General features: G+C 33.8%; 1 protein-coding gene across 1 annotated transcript; it reads right to left on the bottom strand.

The window, feature by feature from the left end:
* Window positions 1–317: 317 nt before the first annotated feature.
* LOC130823133 (pentatricopeptide repeat-containing protein At1g30610, chloroplastic) lies at window positions 318–8,010 on the bottom strand. The gene is made up of 11 exons (XM_057687754.1): window positions 7,792–8,010; window positions 7,610–7,671; window positions 5,240–6,384; window positions 4,470–4,658; window positions 3,967–4,048; window positions 3,652–3,840; window positions 2,919–3,032; window positions 2,690–2,780; window positions 2,447–2,604; window positions 1,431–1,853; window positions 318–826 (listed from the first exon to the last, which is right to left on the bottom strand). The coding sequence occupies exons 1-11, from the start codon at window positions 7,832–7,834 to the stop codon at window positions 491–493; spliced, it is 2,832 nt and encodes a 943-aa protein (XP_057543737.1). The 5' UTR covers window positions 7,835–8,010; the 3' UTR covers window positions 318–490.
* Between the last annotated feature and the right edge of the window lie 3,727 nt (window positions 8,011–11,737).

Here is an 11,737-nt window from a genome sequence, read left to right as displayed (position 1 = left end):
AGTGATCTTTTGAATACTATAAAAAATAATCACTTCAACATTGTAACTTTATAAGTGATCACTTTACTTTAAGACTGTAAGTAATCACTTTAAGATATATATATATATATATATATATATATATATATATATATATATATATATATATATATATATATATATATATATATATATATATATATATATATATATATTCACTAACAAATTGTAGATAACGGAATCTAAACCAAACAATGCCGCACTAACAAAGGGGTATGGAGATCCATGGCCGCACCAAAACTAAGCGAAAAGCCCCATCAAAAGAAAGGTACTAGTAGTTCACGATAAATGCAACATAAAAGCCAAAATTACTCAAAAATTAACCATGTAGGGCAATACATGTAGCTCCATCATAGTTTGAATCTTGGGTCTGCCTTTGAAATCAATAAATGACTAATTTACAACATCCTAACAATTTACGGGCATTTCGACATCGAAGTTCTATCAGGAACTATTGAGTCATATTAACAAATTCCATACAAGAGTCTAGCAAATTCTGGTATATGATGTTTGGTGATTGGCTTTTGGAAAGAAAAGTGTTGATCTCACTTATCAAATGCTCAAGAGCTTCTTTCTTGAAGCAATGTTCATTGTCTTGGAGTAGTTTTAGCCATGCCTCCTTGGAAAATGACTCTTGATGGCTCGAAGGATGGCAAGAAACGCTTGAAAATGCTTCGACCAAGTCATTGTTCTCCATTTTCAGTCTGAACCTTTCTTTGATGAGTTTTGGTGGTGGGATACGATTGAATCGTAACAAGTGCCTCCATGTTATTTCAACCGTTTCGTCCTGTAAATTATGTTGGGTAATATTTAAGAAACTCAAGTGCTGTATAGATTCCATATATGAGAAAGAATTTAGAAAAATGAAACGGGACTCGAGTAAACATGTCCCTTGTTTCGATGGGCCAAAGTCTATGTACTTTGGTTTTAGATTATAATGGACTATTACTACCAAGGGTTTATCGAAAATAATCTACTTGTCATCACTAACAAGGGTAAATTGCGTATATCTGATCCCACATACGTGAAAGCCATTTGGTGATATTAAAGCTGTCAAGGAACCAACTTGCCAAAAGTTTACACTGATGGTTGAGGCCAGAATGTTATATACTCTAATACGCCACCTCACACGAGCCCTTTGGGCTAGGAGTGTGGATTCAACACATGCCCTCCTCATACCTGGCATTGAGTATTCCATTTTAAATGAGAGGTGGTTTAGATTTGAACCCGTGACCTCTTGTTACGTAGTCTTTAATACCATGTCAAGTAACCAATTCAACCAAAAACTTAAGCTGATAGTTGAGTTTTTACGATATGTTATATACTCTACCAAAGGCAACGGAATGGAGAAGTAAAAACTTGAGTAACGAAAGACAACGAAAAAGAAATACCTTTCCAGCACAAGAAGCTTTTAGAACCATCCAAAGATGGTGCTTGGTATTGAAAGGATACCCATACTGCAGCATCTGTTCATAAGCGTGTTCAAAATCATCCCATTTTTCATCTCGGACAAATGCTTCTAGCATCATCGTAAATGTCGAACGATCAGGCTTAATCTTACTCTTGACCTTTCTACGTTTGTCTCCACTTTGAATAATCTTCCGAAAGAGCTCTTTAGCCTCATCAAACATTTCATATCCAAGAAACGCTTTCAGCATAATGTTATATGTCACGGTATTTGGAGAACAATACTTCTGCATATGGTTGAATATTGATGCACCATCATGAATATTACCCCTGGTTAAACATGCTTGAATTAAACCGGTGAACGTCACCACCAAAGGCTTACTAGCAACTTTACATATCTTGTCAACCTGCGATATTTCGCAAAGTTGCGTGGTTAACTTTTCATATCAGGTGATTGACTATAACACCGAAAAGAACTCGCATTTACATAGAACGATACTTGCAATTTTCATATACACTAGTGGCGGATCTGGGACCCTAAGTTAGAGAGGGCAAGAATTGAACCCCCAACACCCAGTTCAAAAACTATACTCTTAACCACTAAGCAACAACGTTTTAGTGTAATAAACATTTTGCTTTTGTATAATGACTCAAAAGATTCAACGGCCAGGTTCTATTGGGCCTACACAAACATCCGCCACTGAATACAGATACGTTTCAAAATAAAGATTCATAAGAAAGGAAAACAAAAGGGAAGTGAGCTAAAATTAGAGGTGTTCATTAGAGTCATCAGGTTGATTTTGGATTAGCCGTTTCGGTTTGGTTTGAAATTGGGTTTTGTGTCCTATTGTTTTTTACATATCTGTAAATCATTTTTGAAGTCGGGTCAAATTGGGTTTGGTCACAAGGTCGGGTAAATTTCGGGTCATCTGGTCTATTTTGAACACCTCTAGCTACAATAGAAATAAAAGTAAAATATAGAATTTGACTTAAAACATACTTGCATCAATCCTTCTTCACATCTTCCCACACTACAGAGACAGCGGGCAAGGTCGTAATAAAGACTGGCTGAACCAAGTAGTCCTCGGTTTTCCATGTCTTGAACAACTGCAATAGCCTCATCGGGTTTGCCTTCTCTCCAAAGAGTATTAACAAGAACTACAAGATGGACAATAAACAAGTCATCAGGTATTATTCAAGGAATTATTATACAAAAGAACTATATAACGAGCTGCATAAATACCCTTATATGTTAAGGCATTTGGCACAGACGATCCCAACAATCGCTTATAGTACTCGTGGACCAAGTCATACTTCCCGCAAGCTAACATAACCTGGTTAAAGAGTAAAAATTCATCAGGATTCCTGTTTGATGAAAATAATAGACACGTGAATAAAAAGACGGAACATGTATTTTGACGGAGGGATTATATGATTTTATGCAGCTAATGAAGCAAAGGTATTACTATTACCTCCATAGCAAGTCCGTATGTTGTACTTGATGGTTGTTCGCCTATTTCTTCCAATTTCTGTAGCACCCACATGGCTCCTTCCCATTCTTTCCTCTTAACACAGCCGTTTAAAACCTGATTGAAATATAACGAAAAGAATCAAAGTTAGCTTCATCTATCTTTTATGTTGGTGTCACAATCTGGCACCCCCTACCCCAAGGCACCAATTTTTTGTCAAGAAGTGACAACTCATCTTTAATTTAATTGCTCCAATCATAGTTACATGAAACGTGAAACGTAGCTACGTTCTGCGATCTGGGAACGTCTGTCCCCAATCACCATAAAACGCGACCCATATCGCTCAAGCTGACGTCCCGGTGTAGAAGACCTTTTATAAAAGGTATTTTGGCCTTCATTTACAAATTTTTTAAAAAAAAAGAAGGAAAAACGAGATGAAAACTTGAAAACTAAAAAAATTCAACTTAAAAAAGCAAAAAAAAAAACATTTTGATTTAATTATGTTTTCAAAAATATATTTATCATATATAAGGTATATTGTACATAATTGTTCCCGAGTCAATTTAGGATGCGTTCCTTGTTCCTGTTCCTGTTTCCGCTCCAAACCAAATGTCATTCCAGGTAACAATGGCTCCAATCATCTTGACATGTATACCAGCCTCGCCAACAGGCAACAAGGGTGTTCCACTACTACAATAACAATAAACTATGTCTACTCATCACATTGTGTACTTACAGCATTGTAAATAACGATATCAGGCTCAATCCGAGGATCCCATTCATCGAGAACATCAATTTTGAAGTTTGTTGGCATCGATCTCATGCTATCAATTACATCAAAAAGTTCCTTCATATGACCGGCTTGTCCAAGAGTAACCGCGATTGATCTATATGTCACAATGTCAGGATAGGTAGTCTTGTGTCGCTGCAGTGCACAGAAAGTGTAGTCAAAATTTACGGTGTCTTGAGAAAGAAATATCCATAACTATAGTGAAACACCAGAAACAACACAGGGGAGATAAAGAAAAAGCTAATCAGTGAAGACAATTACCTGCATTAAACAAAAAAGATTTAGTGCTTCCACAGGACGTCGTGCTTTCCCCAGGACATCAAGTGCAGCTGTGTAGACATATCTAAAAATTAAGAGCATGATTTAACAGAAGTAAATTTTACAATCAGATATATATTACATATGACAGATCCGATACTAGTCACAACATTCTATAATGTTATCTAGAAGAACGTTGGCAGAATATTGAACAAATTGGCTTGAAAATATACAAAGAAGGCATATGCTTGATTTCGACACATAAGGAACAGAAACGAATCAAAAACAAAATGCAAATGAAACAGCAGTAGATGCTTAACCACTGATTACGCAATTAGGACTTAACCACTTAGTCTATGGAAGCTGAGAAAGGTCAAAATGATCATAAACACAAATAATTAAGACTTCAATTGTCTTGAGAAACTTTTCCATTTAAAGAAGAAACAGAACAAGTACTAATTCAAAAACCTTTCACGTAATTGTTGAAAACAAGGGAAAAAACAAACCTGGGTTTATGGGATTGGAAGCGCTCATGCATCTGAAGCCATTCAATCATTTGAAGTACCCTTTGCCAGTTTCCAAATTTACCCAAAATCTGAATAACTCTCAAGATAGAACTGTCAGAATATCTAATTCTAGCACTACGCATTGTCTTCGCAAACATCCACTGTGGCATGTCCACATCAGCATTTAAACTGGTACAAGAAGCCATTGACATTCATTTTCAGAAAAAACACACAATAGTATTATGAGGACAAGTAAAAACATATGCAAATTACAAATTTAATGCTCACTACAAGTAATCATAAGAACCTTTGAGCCAATCTCACTATAAGACCAACAAAAGAGATGAATCAGAAACCGCAATGTTGTACAATCAATCACCGTCAACAATATATACCATTTGAGACAGACCAAAAAAATAGATCAATATGAAGACTTATGAAGGGTGACTCAAAAAATTTATTTTCCTTTTCTTTCACCCCCATTACATGTTCTCTATAGGTTCTCCTATTTGAATTAAGGTGTAAGAGACAGATTCCCATACAGTAGGAAGAACCCGAAAGATGGTTACCATTTATTGAATACTACAGTATTGTCGACATATGATGCAACGTTTAAGTTTTTCTAGTATTAATAAAGTCTAGGGAAGAACAAAAAATACGCAATAATTCACACTTATAGCCATGGGCCAAGGCAAGAGCACAAATAAGCTAATACATTGTATAAAGAAAAGTACAAATGTGAGCGAAGAAGTTGAAGATCAAATACCAACCGTTTAGCAAGAGTCTGTATTCTTTCCTCCATTTCCATCCGTGAAACTCGAGGACCATCCAGGCCATCATTAAGTACATCAGATGAATCATAGAGAAACGTTTCCATTTCCAATTCATTGTCATCACTTATTTGCTCCATAAGCATGCTCTTCCTCTTAATAACCTTGCTGCTTTTAGAAGTAGTGGCTTCTACATCAGACTGCTTGCTTGAACCATTTTTGGATCCTTGAGACTGTACACTGTATCGTGCTCGAACACTACCACCCAACATATTTTTGACAGCAACTCGTTCAGTCCTTTTGGATTGTTCATATCCTTCCTCGAAATCTGACCTTTTGAACCTATTAAATTTAACAGCATCACCACGTTTAGAATGCTCCATAAAACCTTTACTAGATGAAACATCAATAAGCTTCTTTCCATGGCCACTTCCCTGAACCTGCTGCTTTTCCCTATCAACAATAATAGACGATGCAACTGTCTCACCATGTTTCCAATCCTCTAGAACATCTTTACCGAATACAACATCAATAGACTCCTTTCTATGACCACTTCCGCTATCAACTTGCTTCTTTCCCTTATCATATCTCACAGAGAATTCAAGAGTCTTACTGTGTTTCGAACTTTGTGAAACTTCTTTACCGAATGCAATATCGATAGACTTCTTTCCATGACCACTGCCTCTCTGAACTTGCCTCTTCTTCTTATCAAAAGACGATTCAATAGTCTCACCGCGTTTCCGACCCCGAGAAACATCCTTACGGAGTGCAGTATCAATAGACTTATGTCCATGACCACTCCCTCTCTGAAATTTCTTCTTCTCCCTATCTACCTTGAAAGACAATTCAACAGTCTCACTACATTTTCGATCCTGCAAAACATCTTTACGGAGTGCAACATTAGTAGGCTTTTTTCCATGAGTGTTCCCATTCTGAACTTGTTTCTTCCTATCAGCTCTAATAGACTCCATTGCCTTCAAATACTCATCAAATGAAGACTTAAATTCAACATCTTCCTTTACAACGATGTTACTCTCCATCTGGATACCCGAGATCGCATTTTTAATATAACTACGCCGTCTGTTTACTAAAACACAAGAATGCTCTTTTCTTTTGAAATTAGAAACAACTCCAAACGAAGGTGTCTGGAAATCAAATTAGACAAAAAAAAATAGTTTATTACTAATCAAAGCAACAATTAATATGGAAAAGTCAACAACAAACACATGAAGGGTGAAAACTTAAAACTCCAACCCCTTTGAATTTAAAAGCTTATCATTTATGTCACTAATATTTATTTGCAAATCAATATGACATACATAACCCAAATTTCCTTCATACATGATTAGGGAAATATCTTCTTTGATAACAAATAAATCAATATCAGGAGACTTGACCAGTAAACCCCTAAAGTATAAAGAGGATTAGTTTTTAGAGGTCTACTATTAACATGTCTTGATATTGATTTGCAAATTGATACGTTTAGTGTAATCAACCCCCAAATACTCCTTAGCAACTACCTAGTTGGACTAGTGGCAAGGAGAACTAATCTACAAACTCTAGTTTCTAGGATCAAACATTGCCATCAACAACCAAACCCCCAAATCCTCCATAGTAAGACCAAAATATTCATTCCACATGAATTAGGATAACTATACTACCACTGATATAAGATAAATTTCCAAGTTACAAGCATGTTTAGAACCTACAAAGCTTTAATGGCATTAACTCTTATTTGGATGACAATTTTAGAGAGAGAAAAAAAGGAAGGAAAAAGAAATGGAAAGAAAGTAACTCTTGTTTGTTTTGGAGGGAAGGGAAGAGATGAGAATTTTCCCGCTAAATTTTTCCAAGTTTAGAGGGACTGAAACCTAGTAAAAAATTATTCATTTAATCTCTTCAAATCTCTCCCCTCCAAATCCCATCCATTCCATTTTGTTATCTAAACAAGGAATACTTCACCCCTCCAAATCACTCCCCTTCGTTTCCCTCTATTTCCTTCCATCCAAACACACCCTAAGGTAATGGAATGTGGTTGTTGCACTATTAACATATTTATTGATATTGATATGCAAATTAATAATCCCACAAATCCTCCATAAAAAGATCAAATTATTCATTTGATATGAATAAGGATAATCATACTTACACCTATATAAGATAATTTCCAAATTATAACAATAATTGACAAAATAAATATCTTAATAACCCACTTTACAAATTATTCATACAAGTTGTAATGTGAAACTTCATTGGTAACAATTTAGAACAAGTATTGAGTTTATAACTATACTTTCACACATTAAGAAGCTTAAACAGGAAAATTGCACAAAAAAGTAATAACTTTAATCAAAATAATGGATGGGTTACCTGAAGAACAAGCCCCATAGGCATAGAAATACAACGCATTGGATTTACTTCACAAAACTCACCTGAAAGAAAAAAACCCACAAAAAATTAAGCATTTTAATTAGAATATAAACAACAGACATTTATATTTCATAGTTGTAATAAGAAAAATACAAACTTCAAAGTGTTGTAAAGGGTCTTACTCAAGTTAATCAAATGGAGAGATTTTTGCTGAAGCAAGGTCATGATAATGGAGTCTTCAAATTTAAAGGAAGGAGGAGTTTAACGGGTGGATAGATAAATGGACAGGAGTGTCAGAAAGCAGGAATTCATCCCAAGAGTGCAGGAGAGGGAGGGAGGGAGGGATAGAAGTTGGGGAATACTTCTTTCAAGCGCTAACCTTGTAAAATTATCAATTCTATTTGCTTAGCATTATTATAGTTCCCCACATTTTAATATTGTCCTTTATGAAATTTCAGAACTTTATTTCTCAAAGAAAACTTTCTGAACTAAAATTTAATATCGAAACACTATGGGGAATAAAAATAATCACCAAAATGATATGAAAAGCGTTGATAACAATCGTTAATTTAAAAAAAATGCTTGTGTTGAAATTTAATACATATTCACTCTTTTGGCTATAACTTTTGATATAAAAATTACATAATTGCAATGTTTACGGCATTAGAACCTAGAATTCAAGATCTTTTCAATGATATATTATATGTCCAATTATGATAACCGAGCGAGAAATAACGATCGTTTAAAGTTTATTTGTGTTGAAATTTGATACATGTTTAATTTTCTGGGAATAACTTTTTATAGAAAAATCTTATTAATGCAAGGTGCCATTAGAAATCTTCAAGAGCTTTTCAACCACATATTATATGCTCAATTTCGACAATCGAGCTAGAAATGATGACCGTTTAAAGTTTGCAGGGATTTTTAACATCTAGTCGCGCACGACCTGACCATGTTAGTGTTGGGTATAAACAAAGAATCTCATTTTTTTATAATTTTGTCATCATCCAATTGTTTTTGAATAGGTCCATTCCCATTCAAAGGTGTAAAATCTCACAAAGAATCAATTCAAAAAGATTTCCTAAGTCTAATTAGGAATTCGTTTGGTTCTTTAGGGACAGCCCTTCCAATTTCTAATTTTTTTCATTTTACCATTTAATAATTCATAATCAGATCTCTGTAATTATTTATTTGCAAATTGACAATTTAAAGCAAACCTTTCAACTAATTAAATTTCCGTATTATTTAATGGATGAAAGTGAAAAAATTTATAATCACAATCCATGCAGTAACATCGTTTTGAATCCATTGAAATTGAATTGTTATTTTCTTCATTATAATTTTTGTGAAGAGACATCCACAAAAATTTATGTTGGACAATTTGTTTGTGAAAATGTATGTATGACCAAAAATGGACCATACTTAAAATTAGGTCAAATTATAATTGTTCAATTTGACTTCGTAGTAATAAGATTGGCTAAGCCCTATTTGGCTACTCCGGGAACAACAATTCATGGTCATTATGGAGCAATCATTTATAAGGGGATACATTAGTTACATTTATATATGAAAAATCGAGGTCTGGTGACATAACGCAAGGTCTTCCAAAGGTGGAACAAGTGTCGCGTGAATCGTGCGGTCTAGTCACGCGCGCGACTGAATGTTAAAAATTATTTCAAACTTTAAACGATCGTCATTTCTCGATCGATTGTTAGAATTGGGCAAATAATATTTCGTTGGAAAGCTCTTGAAGTCTAGTTTCTAATGTCGTAAACCTTGCATTAGTACGATTTTTGTATAAAACGTTATGCCCTAAAGATTAAACATATTTCAAATTTTAGCACAAGCAAATTTGAAATGATCATCATTTCTCGCTCAGTTATCGGAATCGGGCATATAATATATCATTGGAAAGATCTTGAAGTCTAGGTTCTAATGCCACAAACGTTGTAGTAATGTGATTTTTCTATCAAAATTTTTGGCCAAAAGAGTTATCATGTATCAAATTTTAACACAAAACGTGTGATTAGATTTATATTCCGATTTAAAATTTTTTTTTTCTTTTTTAAAATTAATATTTTTTATTTAAATTTAATTATTATTAATAAATTTAGTTTAGTAATAATAATGGTTGATTTTATAATTAAAAATAGATTTAAGGGCATTTTAGTAACTGCATTAGAAAAGGGTGGCGATACAATGAAAAGGGTGGCGAACTTTATGGATTGTATAAAAAAATTTGAATAAAAAAATGTCATGATCATACTCAAAATTTCGCTCGAAAGTAAAGTGTGGTTGGGAAAAGGCAACGAACAATCCATAAATGTTGTCTCTTTACTTGGAGGACTAAAGGATGAATAAGAAAATATGATTTATTAAAAAAAATAGAGAAATATGTGAATGAAATGAAAAGCTATTTTAATTGTGTGGATAAAAATTAAAATAAAGAGTAAGTTATGACTCAAAATAGAAATCCAATAAATCTCATATAGGACAAATTAAAATGAAAATTAATGTAAATTCGTGGGACGAAGAGAGTAATTAGCCAAAAAGTACCTGTATGATAGAGATTTGTCTCACTATCTACATCATTGATTTTCTTTCCTCTTTGCCTATCAAGATTTCTAACATATACCAAACAAAAAAAAATGATTAAATTAGACATTTATAAAACTTTACATGGATGATGGGGCAAAATTTAGGTCCACGATGGATGGTGGGCATATAATCTGCATTCTAATTTTGTTACTTAATTGAGTGTTGAGTTAAAAGGTGTTTTTTTTATTAGTTATATCAAATTGAGTCATATGGATTAGTTTACATGGATTGAATCAAAAAGCTTGGTAATTTTAGATTATCTCAATTTGATTCTATGCTGAATCAACATCAAATTGCGTTGAAAATGAATCATATTCAATTGAAACCAATATCAAATCAAAAACAACTCAATTGGATTTAGATTTTGTATGTGTCAAGATTAGTCTCGAGAAATCTGGGTGAAAATCATTCTAAAAGAAGAGTAGTCAACAATCTGAGAAGGACAATTTAGTCTTAGATTTTGGGAACAAATAGATCAATGTTTTTGGAAAGTAAAATAAGAGTACTGAGACAAAAATGAAAATGCTATTAATGAAAAGGTAATCATTGAATACACCTACCGAATGTAGCCCACATAGGTGGAGAGCAAAGAAGCTACCTCTTTGATAGTGGGGCACGTTTCAGATGTTAAGGAAAGAAGCACCATTTGATGACTTAAATGCACCACTAAGAGGAAAGATAAAGATTTGACACGTCTAGGGATATAACAACCTTAACAAGCCATAAATTTGAGGGTTGCTGAGACATCAACTGATGGACATTTTAGAACATTCCTTACATCCAATGGTAGGATATAAATACTCTAAGACACACCAAGAATGAGGTAACTAATTTTCTACAAAGAAAAATACATTAAGAACAACAATCTCAAGAGCAATTAATACTTAAACATTGAATATAAACTCTTCTCAAGTACTCACATTGATCTTCAAAAGAACATTTAAAGAAGATTAAAGACATTGTATTAAATAAGATAATCTCTTGTTTAATAAAATTTACAAAGCCTCACGCTAAACAATTCCTAAGTATTAATCCACCTTGCTGCCACTGTTTACATGGAAGGACCTATTAGGCAATTCATCTTATATAAACACTGACTTAGACGTCGGAGCAGACCCCCAAAAAAACCATTTCGGGCCTTCCTAACCCTTGTTCAATTTTGTAGGAACAACAGGCATCATAGGAGTGGTCTTATTGTATGATCTGGCTGGATAGTAAAGACAAACTTTCTAATCCATTACAAAACCCTTGCTTAAAGAAAATCACTGAGCTAATCAATCAATTAGTTCATATATTAATTGTGTCCAATACTCACACAGAAACATATTTAAATTGAGTAATGTGATGTAAAGTTGAGCCATTTAGAGATACAATTGTATATTGATAACGTCATATTTTGTTCAAGTTGGAGTTGGACAATGCTTAAGTTTTGATCACATTTATGTTGAATTAATCATGGATCACTTATCTTAAACAGTGGCGCAACTTGAATCATTAGGCATTCACACATGACAATTGTGCAACTAATTG

This window comes from Amaranthus tricolor, chromosome 9 (genome assembly GCF_026212465.1).
Source record: "Amaranthus tricolor cultivar Red isolate AtriRed21 chromosome 9, ASM2621246v1, whole genome shotgun sequence".
Lineage (NCBI taxonomy): Eukaryota > Viridiplantae > Streptophyta > Magnoliopsida > Caryophyllales > Amaranthaceae > Amaranthus > Amaranthus tricolor.
The sequence above is the reverse complement of the archived record's forward strand: the minus strand, read 5'-3'. Positions and strand labels throughout refer to the sequence as shown.